The sequence below is a fragment of the Musca domestica genome, unplaced genomic scaffold (genome assembly GCF_030504385.1).
Source record: "Musca domestica strain aabys unplaced genomic scaffold, Musca_domestica.polishedcontigs.V.1.1 9, whole genome shotgun sequence".
Taxonomy (NCBI): domain Eukaryota; kingdom Metazoa; phylum Arthropoda; class Insecta; order Diptera; family Muscidae; genus Musca; species Musca domestica.
This window is the reverse complement of record NW_026712435.1, coordinates 8,208,393-8,226,064: the sequence shown is the minus strand read 5'-3', so window position 1 is coordinate 8,226,064 and position 17,672 is coordinate 8,208,393. Positions and strand designations below refer to the sequence as shown.

General features: G+C 34.8%; 2 protein-coding genes across 15 annotated transcripts in view; both read left to right on the top strand.

Moving 5' to 3' along the window:
• The window catches only part of LOC101900112 (ankyrin-3), a 156,623-nt gene that overhangs the window by 130,227 nt on the left and 8,724 nt on the right, over positions 1-17,672 (top strand). For 8 of the 9 annotated variants that reach the window (XM_059131863.1, XM_059131859.1, XM_059131860.1 and 5 more), the window contains 2 exons: positions 5,941-6,546; positions 11,537-11,845. The exons of the other annotated variant lie outside the window; for it this stretch is intronic. In XM_059131863.1, the coding sequence (XP_058987846.1) occupies positions 5,941-6,546; positions 11,537-11,845 (915 nt within the window). The remainder of the gene's footprint in view (positions 1-5,940; positions 6,547-11,536; positions 11,846-17,672) is intronic. 9 annotated transcript variants of the gene reach the window in all.
• LOC109612511 (uncharacterized) overlaps positions 1-17,672 on the top strand; it is a 102,198-nt gene that overhangs the window by 75,802 nt on the left and 8,724 nt on the right. For 3 of the 6 annotated variants that reach the window (XM_059131872.1, XM_059131870.1, XM_059131871.1), the window contains exon 4: positions 5,941-6,019. The exons of 2 other annotated variants lie outside the window; for them this stretch is intronic. The gene's annotated coding sequence lies outside the window, so the exon portion shown is untranslated. Of the gene's footprint in view, positions 1-5,940; positions 6,083-17,672 lie in introns of those variants that run through there. One more of the 6 variants, XM_059131874.1, reaches the window with a different exon arrangement.

Here is a 17,672-nt window from a genome sequence, read left to right as displayed (position 1 = left end):
ACAATGCATATGTAGGTCCACGTCGTATACTCTCCAATAAACGTACTATCTTCGGTATTTTTAAAATTGTAACAGAATTTTTTAAGGATTTTATTATTTGAAAATTTCCAAATTCGGAGGGTGGAGGGTATTCAAAATTCGGCCCGGCCGAACTTACTGCTTTTTAACTTGTTTAATATCACTTTTTTTCAATCTCAAATATGTCAGCTGCAATCGGCAGTTGTGGCATTAAGGCGTTATTGAATTCCTTTGATTATACATCAAATAACTGATAAATCTTCATTAAACTCGTAATTAAGGTGTCGGCGTAGATCAAGCTTTAGCTGTACTTACCATTTTCGATGTTTGTACTTGATGCGGTCTTAACTTTTACAATAGCTTTGAATTCAATTTTAATTTCTTAATAGTTTTCAGTTGTTAAAATGATTTTTCATTTTACTTTCGGTGTTATCGCAATTTCGTTCACTTTCTGTAAAGCACACCCATAGACATGCACGTACGTGTGTGTATGTATGTAGCAATTTACAAATTATATTTTATTCAGCTACATTGTTCACAGCAACATTGTCATTGTCACGTCTATTCATCCAACACCACCATCATCATCACTAATCATCCTAATCTTCACCATATTTGATACCAATATACATAGCTCCAGTAAGTCCAGTAGAATCTGTTCCAACCACAATCAATATATCCAACAAAAACAACACACAACTGACATTTGCAAATACGACTGATGACAGCGTAAATAGCTTTAAGTTTGATTGAATGTTGCCAATTTGGTTGAAATTCAAATAATACAGGCCGACGAATTTTGTGATTTGTCTGTATCTGTTTGTAAAACTTTTCGAATAGCGGTGTCGATATGTTGAGAAAGAAACATCCGCTCACTTCTATTACAGTTTCAAATCTTGTCATACCATCCACCGTAGTCTGGAGGGTATATAAAGTTTGTCGTTGCGTTTGCAACACCTCGAAATATACATTTTAGACCCCACAAAGTATATATATTCTTGATCAGCATAAATTTCTATGTCGATTTAACGATGTCCGTCTAACTGTGGAAATTACTCTAGCTTCCGAACGAATTGAAGTAGGTTGATAACATTTTACTCAAATGTGTGTTTTGTTTGCAGGACCAGAAACAAAAGCATTATTAACTGTGTACAGTCCAATTAAGAAGAACAAAATGAGAAATATTTTTTTTCCAATTTTCAATTTTTCCATTCGAAAAACCATTCTGGAACCATTCCACACAAAATTCCATATCAAAAACAACTTTCGGACTTCGCAACTTTTCTGTACGTTTTTCTCAAAAATTTCTTTCATAAAAACCTTCTCGCTGCAATTACAGAGGACCGAAAGAAAATTTAAGTCAAATCGGCTCAGCCATTCTAAATTGGTGAGTTGTTATACATTTTTTTGGCGTCATTCTTATACGTAGAAATATTCGCATAAAACTGGAATGAGGACGATACGAAAGTGAATGCGTCCGATTTAATTTAAAAAAATTATCACTTCCCAATGTTCTTATAGTTATTAGATAAAGTCTCAAAATATAATACATAGGTCCATTTTTTCTGGTACCTCCCGCACAAAAGTTCTTACATTTCGAAAAAATGTATACACATATTCCATATGAAGTTGAGGAAGTAGTCGATATAGTCAAAAAATCATACCAGACTTGGGTCAGATGCGAAATGGACAATACTGGTCCACTTCTTCGGTACCTTCCCCCTAAAAGATCAACAATTTGAATAATCATAACATAACTCAAAAAATATATTTAAATTAAGGGATATAGGCTGAGTATATACATCTACCGGCAGAACGGGCTAGTACTATTTAATTTGTTTTTCAAACTGTTATCTACGGCACAATCGGTGCTCAATGCATTTCTCATAAAATCACAGACATAAGTTTAGACATTTGTGGTACATTTAAATTTTTCTAGAAAAAAAAAACTGGAAAATTCAGTAGATTATTTCACACTTTAGCATCCAAAGTTCTGGCCGTCAATTTTCTAGCAGAAAGTAGCAAAAATAATAATTATTTTGTAGATACATATACGTCTAAGAAGGAAGTTAACTTGCTTTTTCTTCATACTGATATTTCAGTTAGCCTTGATCTTCCATTTTTTGGTGGCAAGGTCTTATACAAGTCCTGTCAGTACATCGAAAAATTACCATTGTACATCGAAAACTTGTCATTGCAATTTAAACAAGTAAAAAAGCGGCTAAGTTCGGCCAGACCGAACGTTTAATACCCTCCACCGTTTGGAAAGAACTTGAAAGACGTTGACCTGCTTACGCTAAAATCATAAAAATATCTGATATCGGGATGCACCGTTATATGGGGGATATGCGAAAACGTGAACCTACATACGAATTTTTTTGCCATAAACTGTAGTACGAACGATTCCGGTGAATAATGTTGCTGAAATCATCAAAATACCGTTCGTTCGAAAAATAGCGTGATTACAACAGACGGACAGACAGACAGACGTACATCGCTAGATCGTCTTAGAATTTTACGCTTATCCAGAATATATATATGTTTTGAAGGGGCTATTATAAATATTTCGAGGAGTTACAAACGGAATGACAAACTTAATATACCCTCCATGGAATGGTGGAGGGTATAATAAAAATTGTAAATCACAAATGGATGCATACGGACAATACGGAGGAAATACGCTGGTCCTATCGGATGACATTTTAAATAGTACTTGGTCAGCGATAAAATTCGTAAAAGGCGATAGAACTGTATAGAAAGTATAGGAACAGATGAGACTCCAATCAGGTAAAAGACAAAAAACCTCTTATTACTAAATAGCATTATTACGGATCCACTGGGACTACATGCTCATTTGTACAAGATGACACAGCATATATTTACTGGACATGTGGGGATGATGATCGTGAAACGTCGGAGCATTATCTCTGTCAATGTCCTGCGTTTGGAAACATCAGATGCCAATTCTTAGGGAACGACTCCATGCCAGACTATAATCAATTCATGGTAAATAAAACAGTTAAGAAATTTGTTTGAGGCAACTGAATTTCTTATATAATAAACTGTAATAATAAACTAGCGTACAACAGGCCTATACTGACTTAAGTGTATATCCACTAGGACATGTGGCGATTTTTCGCCCCTCTTTTCAACCTGACCTAACCTAGAGCAGATACTACTCTTGCTGAGTACTCTTTTAGGTTTTGTAAAAACGACGTTTTTGTCGCAAATCTCGACCAACTAAGCACATCGCTCATTAATTCGACGAGTGTTACATTTCAAATTAAGTTTCGGGAAAACGCATTTGAGTTGTCGCTTGAAATCTGACTTTCGAAATAAAAGATATTACTAGCCTAAGACTAATATAACTTCAAAGACAATTAATTGCAGAAAGGTCGCCAGATATCAGTGCTATTATTCTGTGTGAGATCAACATTTTTTAATGCGTCTTAAACTCCATAAACTTGCTTTGTTGGTTTGTGACAAACTCCAAGTATAAAAAGACTAAAAAACTTTGAAATTTGAGAAAAAAAATATATAGTACAATCCGTAGAAAAAATTGAAACTTGAAAAACGATTTTTTAGAGGATGTACGCAAAATCAAGCAGACATGAATATTTTGCTTCTTCTGTTTTCCTTCCTTGGTTTTTGTACACCATTTTGACTGGAATTCTTTTTTATTCAAAAATGAGCACTTGAGTCCGCCCCCAAATAAGACGAAAGAGTGGAGAATAAGTCTCTGGTAAAATTCGTACTCTGCGGGGAAAATCCGCTCCAGTTTTTTTTTTACACGGGAGGGAAATCTAGCAAATCTGAATACTGGTAGATTTAAAAATATTAAATAATAAAATAGCACAAAATTCACAAGTTAGTTTAACTTTGTGATTAGACCGCAGATGATCAACGATATATGCCATTAAAAATCGCTCGTCATAGCGAAATCCCACAAATAAAAGTATTAACAACAATATATATGGATTTTTTTATTTGGGATTTTTACACAATTTAATGTTTTATACGGTAACCGTCCAGAACTGTATGCCGGTAATCATCGTCCATCTGTAATGGTCTCTACTACTAGTTAAATCAATTAAATTAAATTCTCATTCAATTTTATTTATAGTATTCATACTCTTAGTAAGTTCCGAAATAGGTTTAAATAGCTTGAGCGAATTCATCACGTATATTTAGAAAAGGAGTAGACTGCACCTTAGACTTTTTGTAACTGTAAATATGAGAAAAAAACACTACCGCTTCGCTTAGATGTAGAACCTATTCTAGGTTTTATTAAAAAAAAAAAAAAACGAAGGACTGTTTGTCCTTACCTACTGAGTGCATCGATATCTCTGTGTGTGTGGTCATAACATATATTATATTATACAATATTGTATGCGGCAGCGCAAAAGATCACTGGATACCGTGTTTTATGTTTTTTATTATTAAATTGTCGGGATCGGTTCAGATTTGGTAATAGCTCCCCCCTTCGTCCGATTTGCCTTTTATAGTATACCAAACGTGTAATATTAGCCCAAATGGCATAAAATTTAACACTTACAACCAAATTGAGTCTAGAAACGAGTATGTCCAATATTCATCCGATTAGTTATATGTGTTCTCCACAGTCGTAATATGCACTCCGTAACAACGACATTCGGGGAAATTTATCAAATACAGCTCAGAAATACATTTGCTAAATGTTATCGGGATCGGTTCGGATTTGGATATAGCTCCCATATATAACTTGGTCCGATTTCAAGTTAATTGTGCACCAAATGCATGGTAATGCAAACCGGAATTGAAAAGGCGCAAATGCCTCGGCTAATTTATTAGAAGACGATTCAGAGGAGGATATTCCTCTCATATATTAGTTCTTTGGACTTTAAATTATAACTATAATCATAGTTGGTATGATTTAATTTTCCCAAATTCTCCATAAAAACTTTTATTTGTTATGTGAAGTTCTACAAAAAATTCAAAGTGGTGTAGCGTATCATAAAGTCGGCCTCGCCTGACTTAAGACTTTCTTTACTAGTTTTAAGAAGTAAAGCAAGAACTGTGAACTTCACAAGTTCGTGTGATGCCAACCAATTAATTCTTGTGTTAGGTCTCAAATTTGATATCACATTGATTGCTTACGTCTAGAGAATTCCCACATCGGCGTAACTTTGTATTGCTCTCTACTACAAAGAGAGAGAGAGAGAGAAACTGACAGCTTTGCAATATTTTCTGATCGCTACAAACATCATGATTTCGTCCCGCGAAGGGAATATCACATGGCACTTTTAGCCTTTTAGTTTGCGTCTTTCGGGAAAAGCAATCTAAGCTTCTAGTATCCTTCTTGGCTTTCCCAAAATTTGTCATAACAAATATTCTCAGGTGTCCTAATATACATCAGTTTTTTTAAGGAAGCATGGTTTTTTTAAAATTCTGTACATCTAGACAATAAATCCTAGGCATTCTAATATCCTATTTGATGTCCTCCCCCACGTACCTTTTACCTTGTACAATTGTGTAGATCTTAGGCTGTATTAGTTTAGAGACTAAAAATTTATCTACTTGATGTGGTTAAATGTTGGGAAAAAATGAAAATCTGCTTTTAGGCTGGACTGAAATTAATTAATCGTTGGCTGCAAGTTTGGATTGTGATTGTGGATATATGTATGCGCGGTACAAGCATTGTACATATCAACATACTACTTACGTACGCAAGCGGGTTCTTATTGCATTATGAGCACAGGACTTGGTGTCAAATATCCCATAATTCTTCAGTTTTATTTCAATTTGCACACTTTTTCCCACATCATGTTCTCGTACACTTGAGCGTTCCGTGGTGAAGACAAGCGAATGCGTTTTTTGTCAACTTTTGAAAACGTTTTTGTATCGCGCCATAAAAATCAAGTTCAATGTGCGATTATCTTTCAGGCACTATTACATACGATACTGTCAATGAAAAACAGCCAACCAAAGTCGATGATGCCGATAAGTACAACGGTGGTGCAGAGGACGAAGATGATGATGATGACGATGATGATGAAGAAGATGATCGCAATGGATCTGTGATCGGTATAGATTCAAAGTTAGTTGCATTTTCGCAAAGCAATCAATTGGAGAGTGTCCGCCTCGAGGCCACTGTTCTGGTCGATCGTGTGCTTGAAGAGAGCATTCACATTGTAAACGAACAGCACGATGCCAGTCGTGATGCTGTTCTTGGCGGACACGATAACGGGACCGACAATGTGAATAACGCTTTAGGTGTAACATCCGTTACCGCAGGCGAGGGCACCAATCGACAGGAATACAATTCCGAGAGTGAAAACTATGCCATCACATGTGACGTTGTCGGTGGTGTGGACGTTGTAAAATCGCCAACTATTGAGTCGATGTCGGGCAAATCATTCGATGACAATTTAAGTTCTTCCGACGACCAACAACAACCGCAACACTCGATGGGGCCACCAGAGGCACCATTTCAAAGTGGTGACGATAAGCGTGGTGCCAAAATAACAGTGCAGACTCCCCAGGCTAAAGGTAAATGTTTTATTTATCACGCACCGAACTCATTCATTGTGAACAATTGGTTCAATGCTGAGATAATATAACTTCCGAAGGATTTGGCAATTGTGTAGGTGTTTGAAAGATAGGGCTCTCAATAAACACTTGTTTTATTTATCCACAGATCCAACTTCTTTGGATTTTCTCGAACAAACGCCACACATTCATCGAGATTTTCAATTTACCGACCAGAAGTCCATAGTTTTGGTCATCTCCGTTTTCAGGCATACACATTGGCGACAGTCTATAGTAAAGTTATTGAAATTAATGTAGCGAAATATTAGATCTGAATATTTCCGAACATCGATTGATTTTGTGGACGAAATAGTTTTTACACTGAAACTAGTACCCTTGTATCTGTCAATACAGAGCCTTTTATCGCTGTTTAAAATTTTTTAAAACTATTTTAGTTTTGAATAAATTTACCTTTATACGCACAGAGCAATATTAGAATTGAGTTCACAACATCTTTCCGATCAAAAGTTACGAGATTTGGATAAATAGATTTTGAATCGCGTTTGCAATATTTTTATAAAAATTAGGAAAACGAAGCTTATTTTCTCCAAGGAGTTAACTGAGTTGGTAATATTAACTCAGTAACGTATCAGGACTAAATAGAAAAAAAGAAGTCAGTAAAGAAAGGTCAAAAGGTCGGTCGAGGCCGACTTTATGATACCCTACACTGCTATACGTAGTCGGTAGAGTTACCCATAAGAAATAAACGTTTATATAGGAAATTTATATGAAGCAGATCATACCAACTATCATCGTTTTTGAATGCGTATTATGGCTTTAGAGCACTTATAATTAGAAATCGCATGAGATTAGAGTAGTCTCCAATAAATTTATGTCTGAACAGATTTTACCAAAATCTATTCTAATTGAGCTGATGTTACTTTTTTGGTGCACAGTAAATGTTAAATCGGATAAAAATATATATGAGAGCTATATACAAATCTTAACCGAACTCTATAGAGTTTAGGTATTTCTATGCTATGTCCGGGTGTGAGGAACTTAAATACAAAATCGGGTGAAACTCATATATGAGACCCATAGCCATATCTAAACTGATTTTCAATCAAATTTCATCCAGGCTGAATTCGGTTGTATGTACCAAAATCGTACAGAGATATATATGAAAGCTTTATCCAAATCCGAACCAATTCCGATAAAATTTGGAAAATAAGTATTTCTGAGCTGTATATTGTTGTAATGGCGAACATATTACGGCTGTGGGGGTAGAAATAAAAAATTGGATGAAAAATATATATGGTAGCTAAAGCTATATCTACACCAATTTGCACCAAATTTGTCATACTCAGTTCTACGCTCAATTGGGTCATATGTGTCAAATTCCTTCCAATTTATATTAGACGAAGATATATGTGGGGGCTACAGCTACATTTTGTCTGATTACCTTCAATATCAATAGGGTTCGGCCATGGATCAAACAAATAACCCGTATTCACAAAAATACATGGACAGACGGACGGACGGACGGACGGACATCCATAAATTGATTTAGAAAGTAATTCTATGAGGATCCTCAAAAGCAACTATGGGTCTATTTCGTTTCCTTGTGCGTGTTAAAAACAAATGCAGAAAGACATAATACTCTGTACCACAGTGTGGCGTGGGGTATAAGAAGATTATTTCGAATTGCATTTTAAAGGAAATGTCATTACAATTAAAAGTTTTGGTAGAAACTATAAGTTTTGAACGGGTCTCAATACCTTATTTTAAATTCATCCATACCATGAAGGGTATATACATTTTGTGACTCCTCCAATACCTCGTCTGTCTGCTTTTGTAATCACGATATCTATAGATATTTGAAATATGCATCTTTAATCACAGCTTAGATCAAGTTCATGGCGGATTATATTAGTTTACCTCCAGTTGTAGCCACTACAGAACGGTATCCCCGGATTGGATATATTTTCAAGAGTGGTACAGAAGGTCTTGACAACATTTTTCAAGAGAATTGTCATAGTATGGCCTTACCGAACACACTTAAATCTTTTTGACTTTGTATTAGCATAAAACTTTTCTTTGTCCACGTGAAGAACTAAAATAATCATACCTATTAATCTAATTTGCCTCTTTTATAACACTTTTTAATTCAAAATTGTATCCGGATTAACAAACGTAATCAGAATTGTTTCCATAATCCCGATTTATTTAACCTGATTACAAATATAGATCTTCTTTATAATCTGGTGTAGAATCTACATACAAATGATAGCCAACCCTGTTTAATACTAAAAGTTGCAAGCCTGTTGGCGAAGGCGCTCTTTACACTTTGTCTCAAAAAAGCCTATAATTATATTAGTTCATGCAAATGTATTGGAAAATACATTATCTTCCTTGCAGACACACCAAATTTTAACTTACTTATTTTTCAACATTTTTCTGGATTCTCTTCTGGTTGTGTATGTATATATATATATGTATGAATGGCGGAATAGTAAGTAAGTTTTGATAACTTGGCGAAATGGTTAGCTGCGGCAAATGGAGTACCTATTTATTGGGATAGATCCACGTTTACAGACAAATCTTCATGCCGATTAACACTAATAACTGTGAATGGTGAATTATCACGATTAACCCTGATGAAGTTTTTGTGTGTAAACGCGTTATAATTAAACTTAAACGTCAATAGTATAAACGAGCTGTAAACGGTTATGTACATCAGTACATTTTCGAACACTTTACTACGAATTTCTGACAATGTCTTAGTTCGAATTAATTAAGTCCCGATTCAGTCCGAATTCGGAGCGAAGATGCAAAATATTGACCAACTGTTTCTCATAGCTCCCCCCTAAAGGTAACATTTTTGACTGTTTTCTGAAACTTCAGTGTCTTTGCCTATTTTAAAATTTAGCACATTCCCCACATTTTCCATTCTATGGAGAGTATAATAACCTTGTCAATCCGTTTCTAATTCCTCGAAGTAGACATGTAAGACCCTATATTCTGGATCAGCGTAAAATTCTAATCTGGGATGTCTATTTGTTCGTCTGTCAGTTATTATCACGCTATCTTTCGAACGAATTGAGATAGAAGGTTAAAAAATTTGTACACATGTGTATTTTTCCTGTAGACAAGTTCGTAAATGAGACATGTCAGCCTCCTCCCCCCCCCCCCCCAAGACAACGGTACCACCCAATTTGTATTTCGTAACCGGTACCACAGCCTATGACAACAAAATGTTGTTTGCAGGTCCGCGTTACTCCCGCTATTCGCTATTTTGATGATTTAAGCGACATTATTAATCGGAATTGTTTAGAATTTCGTACTTGAAGTTCGGAATCGATACTACAGGGTGAGACAAAAAATCTGCAACAAAGTCAAATGCCGTAATTTTGATTTTTTTTTTTAAATTTTAGAATAAGTTTAGATTTTTTTCTGATTGGTCACCTTTGGCACGAATTATGGCCTTCAAAGTGCCAATGAAACCGTCACACGCTGCTCGAATTTTGCAACCTTGCTTTCCAAAACATTCCAGACACAATAGTCCAACGGATTGGTATCCGGAGATTTTGGTGGTTGGAATGTTCGAGGTCTGCGGCCAAAATGTTTGAGTGCCCAAGGCTTTAATACACCCTCCAGAATATTTTCGCGATAATATTCGGCATTTATTCGGATGCTACGGTCGATTAATACGAGCGGAGAGCGACCATCGGCCAACAAAAGGCGCACCTTTTCAGCTGACCTCTTTGGCAAGTAAAAAAGCGCATGCGCTTCACCGGGAATGGGCCATTTTGTTTGTTTACAAACTGCTGGACAGTGAATGTTTTCTCATCGGAGAAAACCAATTTCGGCAGTTCACCACTTTCGGCCAATCGAAGCAACTCTTTAGCTCTTTTGAGTCTATTTTCTTTCTGTTGCGGTGTAAGTTCTTGCTTTTTTATGAATCTCAATGGCTTTACCCCGAGCTCATTTTTCAATATTTGCCGTATGGAATATTGCTATATGTTCAGCTCACGAACCATTTTTCGGCCACTGCGACACGGGCTTCGATCAAGTCGCTTCTGTATTTTCTACTTTTTTCACATTTAAATGCTGGAGTGCTCTAACAATAGCCACTTGTGGTTTTCAAGCCAAATATAAAGACATCACACTATCACGCTTGAATTCTATCACGAATAAGTTTTTTTCTGGAAAATTCTCACAAAAATGCTTTTGTACGGTTGTAAACAATATAATTAGCTATCCTGTAATAATTTTAATAGTTTTCTTTACCTCACCCTGTATAATACAAACAGTTTTTGTTTGGGGCCAATGATAATATAAGGTTTGATTTAGTTTAAATGTTAGAAATTCGGGAAAAGAAAATATGACATTTTTGGCAACTCGCCATAGGGCCATGAGTTGTTGCCAGATTGTAATTTTTTGTTTTTAGCTTTCGAAAGTGTTATGAGCATAATTTCAATATGTTTTTGTTCAAATGACTAACTTCAAAAAATAATTTTTTGCCTCCAAACGTGCCATCGACGCCATAGTGTACTGCAGTATTTGTACAAATATCCAATCTTTATGGCGCGTCAAATGTTGAGAGGATACATTAGTTTACCAACTTAACAAGGGGAGGGCGCGGACCTGGAGTCGTCCGATAATGTCAATTTTTAGATTAAAAATGCACAATGCCAATGATCCTGAAGAGTTAATATTATAAAAGAATGAAATCGATTGTTCATAATGAATGCTAATGCAAACGCAAAGGAAAGCTAACACTTTTCCTTGAAATTTTCACAATCTTTAACAATTAAGAAAACATTGTGATTCGGACAAAATGAAAAGGATAACTTTATATGGATAGTATAAGTAGTATAGCCGTCGTTTATCCCCGCATCGAGGCCACAAATGAAATCCAATTCAATTCGAATTACAAATATCAAAATTATTGTCGTTTGACTTTTGTTAATTTTTTTTCATAACTTTTTTTAAACCAATCACTTCGTAGAGAGAAGTAGCATCATTAGAACAGTAGAAGAATCAAAGAGAGATGATGATGGTGAGCAACGCACAGCGACCAGAACACGTCGAATTGAATACAAATTTGAAAAAATCTCGTCGAAGGTTGAGGACGTAGATGTAGAAGCGGACAAATTTGATGATCAGTTTGGATCTGTTGTGGCAGATGACGAAATAAGCAATTTGCAAGGCGAATTTTCTAAATTGAGTTGGGACGATAGTTTATCGCCCACAACCAATACATTGGCTGATATTGGTCAAAATACACCCGACAATGATATTCTAGACATTGTAGCAGGTATTACATATTCCATCGATCCATATGCTTTACATACTTACTTTGTGTACAAAACCTATTTTCACATTTTCACACTGAACACATTCCAAAAAGAAGGCCAAACTCAGTTGTATTGAATTAAAATCGTCCCCTTTTGCGAAAACGTATGTGGCGCCATAGATTGCCCAGCTGAAAATTGCCCAAATAACCCATCAAAAGGTAATGCTAACAGACTACCTTCTGCATTACCAATGGGCTGAAACTAAAGGGTTACTTCTTAAGAAAATACCAACAAAAGAACATACTTTTTCAATGAAGAACGGCGGCACAAAGTCACTTTTGAGTTCGAGAATCAGCGTCGACAAACGAAGAAATGAAAAAAGAACAAAATGCAATGCTTTGTAGGTGTAAGATTTTTAAAAAGTCCCTGCAGAAAAGTGAATTATAAGAAAATATTTGTATCTACTTCTTTCTCAACTTTTTGTGGCCAAAGACTAACTGCATATTTTTTATGAAATGATAACGGGTTATATATTTTTGCGTTGATGTTGTAGTTATAAGTCATTTGACGCCGACACTAACATAAATCGAATCTAAAGGTGAGGGTACATAAGTAGCTTGGCGTCATGGCTAAGCATATTAATGCCAAATTATAAAGGGAAACGACGGTAGTATTTGAGTGCGGTTCTGGCCTCTCTTTATGATATGTCACAATATATGCCATGCGAAGACTTAAAGCTGTTTATGTACTCTCACCTTAACCGATTGATCGATCACTCATAAACATTCATTGTCTTGGTCCACCTGTTTGTCAAAGTCATTCTGTGGTATGGGAGCTACATATGATGCTGACGCAGAATTTGTGTATCTATCCAGAATCAAAAAGTACACGTTAGGTAATCATCGTTGGAATTGCTTTTTGTTAATATTTGTTGTTGCTTTAGAATATTAGGCGAATAGTAGCCCCCATATTGTATGATGTAGTCGTCTTCATAAAATCCCTCGTTAATACTATTCATTTGCCGAATATTTACGCACCTCGTCGTGCTGTTAGTTGTTGTGGTCCATTTTACAGAAAAATATAGTCCAATAGACATCCAAAATTCTAGAACTCTTCTCTGTCCTTAACTATATATGATTTGTTTGTCTACGATAATTGGCTATATTCGTCAACGAAATCAGCATAAAAAGCCAGGAATTTGCCTTTTGTGTATTTTGGATATTGCCTGTAATTTATTTTCAGCGTTTCGGTTGAAGGGAAATGTAGGTATTTTTCACACAAAAGTAGTGGTCCATTCCACCCGCTGTCCTAAACTCTAACTTTATGCGAGAGTTCATGGCCTTTGGTTTGTATTTGTGACCTTTATAACGGCTGCAAAATCCGAAACATTTTTAGTAATTGGTCCATTTCAAAATATTGCGAACATCTTTGAAAACCCTACTCTTATGAAAATTTTCGTGAGCATCGGACGATAATTGCAATCTGTATATAATAAATAATCCAACTTGTGTTGTAAGGTGAAGAAATATTACAAAATGTATACTTCAATATTCTAAAGGTAAGGTCACATTGGGCAAATATTTGACGAAAAATGTCAAATATTTCTATGTCACAATCTGACCATCAAATATTATTTGACGGTAAATACAAAAACAGCTGATTTTGGGAAAACAAAATTATTTGCCGGAAAACAAAAATTTGACCAATGTGTCCATAATGTGAACATATATGATCAATTATTTTCCTATTTTTTGGTCAAACATTTATTTGACGGTGCAAATGTTTTGTAAGGTCAAACAAGGAAAAATATCAGTTAAAACATTGGGCAGCATTTTGCTTTAACAACAGGAGCATTTGTAGCATGATGTTTAATGAATAGAAAAACAAACGAATGCAATAAGTGGCTTTGTTTATTTGATATTTTTGAACTAACTGAATTTGAATGTTTAGTAAAACATGTGTATATTTGGTCTGTTTCAGAACTGCCAGAATGTAAGTGTTTTTACTACGATAACCGATTTTCCCTTTATTATATCGAAGAAAATTGCGAAACTAGTAGATTCTTGCAGGTTCTGGAACAGGATATAGGTAGATGCATCAACGCTTGAAACAATGATATGTCAATAATTTTGAAATGTTTTGACAAAAATAAGTAGATTTTTCAATGTTTTCCTATACGGCGAAAAATCGGAGGTTGCAATGATATTTCATTCGTTATTTTCAATTCCAAAATTGTTTTGACAGTTTATTGTCGATGTAACTACCTGTATTCTTCTACCATGATACAAAAAAATGCAAATAAAATGCAAAATAAAATTGTTCTGGCAAGGAATTTATTCCACAACAGCTGTTCTTTTGCTTCCCTTCTCCAAATAAATTATACCCGATACTACATTTTCTTTATATCTGTCTTTCACTCTCTCTGTCTATTTCTCTCGGCCAAATAAACTTATGTTTCCTCAAAGTTTGATCAAACAATTTAATGGGAAAATATATTTTACGAATGTGAACATGTGTCCAACATGTTTTCCCATAGCACTGTTTGACGCTGTTTGGTGACTGCTTGAACAAACAAAATCTGTCAAATATTTGACTGTAATGTGAACATCGAATCAACTCTGTATGAATTTCACATTTGTTCAGTCAAATATGGGAAAACAAATTTCGATCAAATATTTGCCCAGTGTGACCGCACCTTAAGTCAAATTGAAAAAATCGCATGCGATAAAAAATATGAAAAAATAAAAAAAAAAAACAAAAAAATCATACAAAATCTATATTAACATCATTATTGGCATCTTTTTTATGCGGTTTTTTTATATTTTATACTTTTATGCTAAGAGGGCATTCTGAATTGACAAAATTTGTCAAAATCGGTCCAGCCATTCTTGAGATATAAGCGTTCTAGCTAACATCCCCTTCCTTTGTATATAGACATTGTATGTATTTCGCTATATATTCGGATATTTTTACTATTGGCATCAACGTAACGGTCAGAATTGATCTTTTTGTCTATTTGTGATTTCGCCGGGATTAAAAATATTCGCTGTTTAATGGAAAATTTGACTTTTATTTAACACAAATGTTATATATTTAGTGGTTGAATATTGCCCGATGACCATTAAAATTGGAAGGCTTCTACCCAGCCCTAAGCTCTAGCCCCATGCTAACTTCCGTGTCGATTGGTCTATAATTGCGGCCTGTAGAGCAACTGCAACATCAGGAAAATTATCAGTTTTTGGTCCATTTCAAGTGCTAAATATTATTCGATCATCTCCAACAGCAATAGGCTTCTATTCTGGCTCTAGCCTTGATTTCTTGATATGAAATTTCACTGCAAGATAATGGGAACATATCGCTTGCCTAAAAATAGAAGAATGCGTTGTTGTACTTTACAAAAATGACAACGATGATGATGCGGAAAGCTTTTTCGCGGCAAAGGAACAGCAATACCTCCTTGGGGAATGTGTACTAAAATTTTATATACGCAGTTTGTTTTCAATTTGAAGGAGATGATGCTGTTTTCGACGATTTTGTAGCGATTGCTCAAACTTTTGAGAGATCTGGACCTACAGTTAACAACTATACCTCCTGGGGAATGATATGAAAGTATTAAAATTAGATGTTCTGTGAACAATTCTTCTGCATTTTAAATTTAATAATCCACATTCCAAAAATGTAAAATTTTGAATTTAGAATAATTTATTAAAAATTAATTAATAAAATGGAGTCATATTAATTGATTCCAATCGTAACACTTTTCAAGTGAACTAACTACAATTAACTTGCACAAGCTCCAAAATCATGATCAGTTATTTAGTTCGGACAAAAGCTTTTAGCTCTTTTTTGGTATGCTACCTATTTTTGTTTAGGCCAAACCGACAAGGAAGCATCAAATTCAGCCCACGAAAAAGCTATATCTGTGATTTCTTCTGCTGCTATTTTTGTTTTTGTCGAATGAGCCGCCGAAAATATATTTTTATGGTTGCGTGTTGTCGACGTTCAAATTAATAAGACACGTACATATGTTTTCGAACTTGTCAGCTAATCGAAGCATATTTTTGAAATGTAACTTCCAAATATTTTCATCAGAAAATGTTGACAGGAAATCGACGGGAACTAAAAGCACAAATCGACAGGAACTAAAATAGACTTTAATTAAGAGGCTTCAACAATATTTGCGCATTGTCTATATTTAAAACCAATAAGGAAAAGCAAAAGTCGAGCGGGGCCGACTATATGCTACCCTACCACTATGCATATTTAGCAGAGCTCCCGTAACAAAAGAATTTATTTGAAATATATCATACCACCTATCAACACTTGGCTTTAAAGCAGTTATAGTTTGCTATAACTGACCATTTGGGCTGTACTATTATTATTTGTACAATAAACCTGAAATCGGATTAAGGGTATACATATATGGGTGCTATATCCAAATCTTAGCCGTTCTCGATAAAATTTGGCAAAGGTCCTCTCGAGCTTTATAAGATATCTGGCACCAAATTGGATGAAACTATAGCTATATCTGAACAAATTTTCTCCGAATTCAATGTAACTGCTTCTAGACTTTTGGACTGATGTTGGCCATTTGGTGCACAACTAACCCGGAATCGGTTGAAGATATATATAAGTTCTATATCCAAATCTGAACCGATCTTGATCAAATTGTATAAAGATATATGAGAGCTGTATCTAAATCTGCTCCGATTATCACCAATTTCAATAGGGTTTGTACTTGGATCAAAAAAATATTGTTTGCGCCATTTTGATATTAGGACTAATTTTAATAATGAAATGAAATGGAATAATAATGAATTGAAATTACTTTTCCATTACGTGTTACACATTATATCAAATTTTGTTAAACGAAAACTGTTAATGAAACTATTAACCAATCGCTAAATAAATAAATAATAACTTGTTGGTTGTTCAAAAAACTAAGAGAAATTGGACTAGTACACTAGAAAATATTGTTGATTGGCAGTGAGCGGCATCGACGTGAGACTAAGTAATTTTATTTAAAAAGTCAATTTGTGTATAATTTCGCCATTAGTCCACTGTTTTATCTTTAATATTATTATTATCTTAAATATTCATCATTACAGAAGTAATACCAGCCCGGTTCGAGGTCAGTTGTGAAATTTGGATAGAAGTCATAATCCAAAAGTATTTTATTGGTATATTAAGTATGTTGTTTCAAACCCATTGGTCAATAAATCTATAGGACAAGAAACCCTCCCTTATGAAATATGTTTTCGAAGTCAATTGGGCTGATTAGGATCTGAGCCCCTGAAATTTTTGTGGCGTTCTCAGATAGAAAAATTATTTTATTGCCTATGAAAATTAATTGCATATGTAGTTAGTCTTTGGTATAACAAGTCTTTTATTTTTGAAATAAACCAGTGCATAGAAATGTATTTATTCGGTATTGTTGAAAACCAAAGGTGTCCTGAACAAGCCATTCCAAATGATATAATTTCACACCCAACCAAATATGCATAAACCCAAATAAATGAATCGCTGAAAAAATAAATCTTACTCAATTCCTTCTCGACCACCACATACATTCAAACATATAACGCTCGCAAGTCTCTAATGCATAAACATACACATACATACATAACCTATGATTGCATTCAATGTGGCTTCTTTCCTCTTTTTTTTTTTTGTTCGGTTTGTTCGTAATTCAATTATGCATATTGGGATGTTGTTGTTGTTTCTTTTTTGTTTCTATTGCATCCGTTTCTTCATCACATTCACAGCTTATTTTGTTTTGCTATCAAATGTTTCTTTTGGTATCGCTTTAAACCGCTCGCATTCTTCTTCTTCTTCTTCTGCTACTTG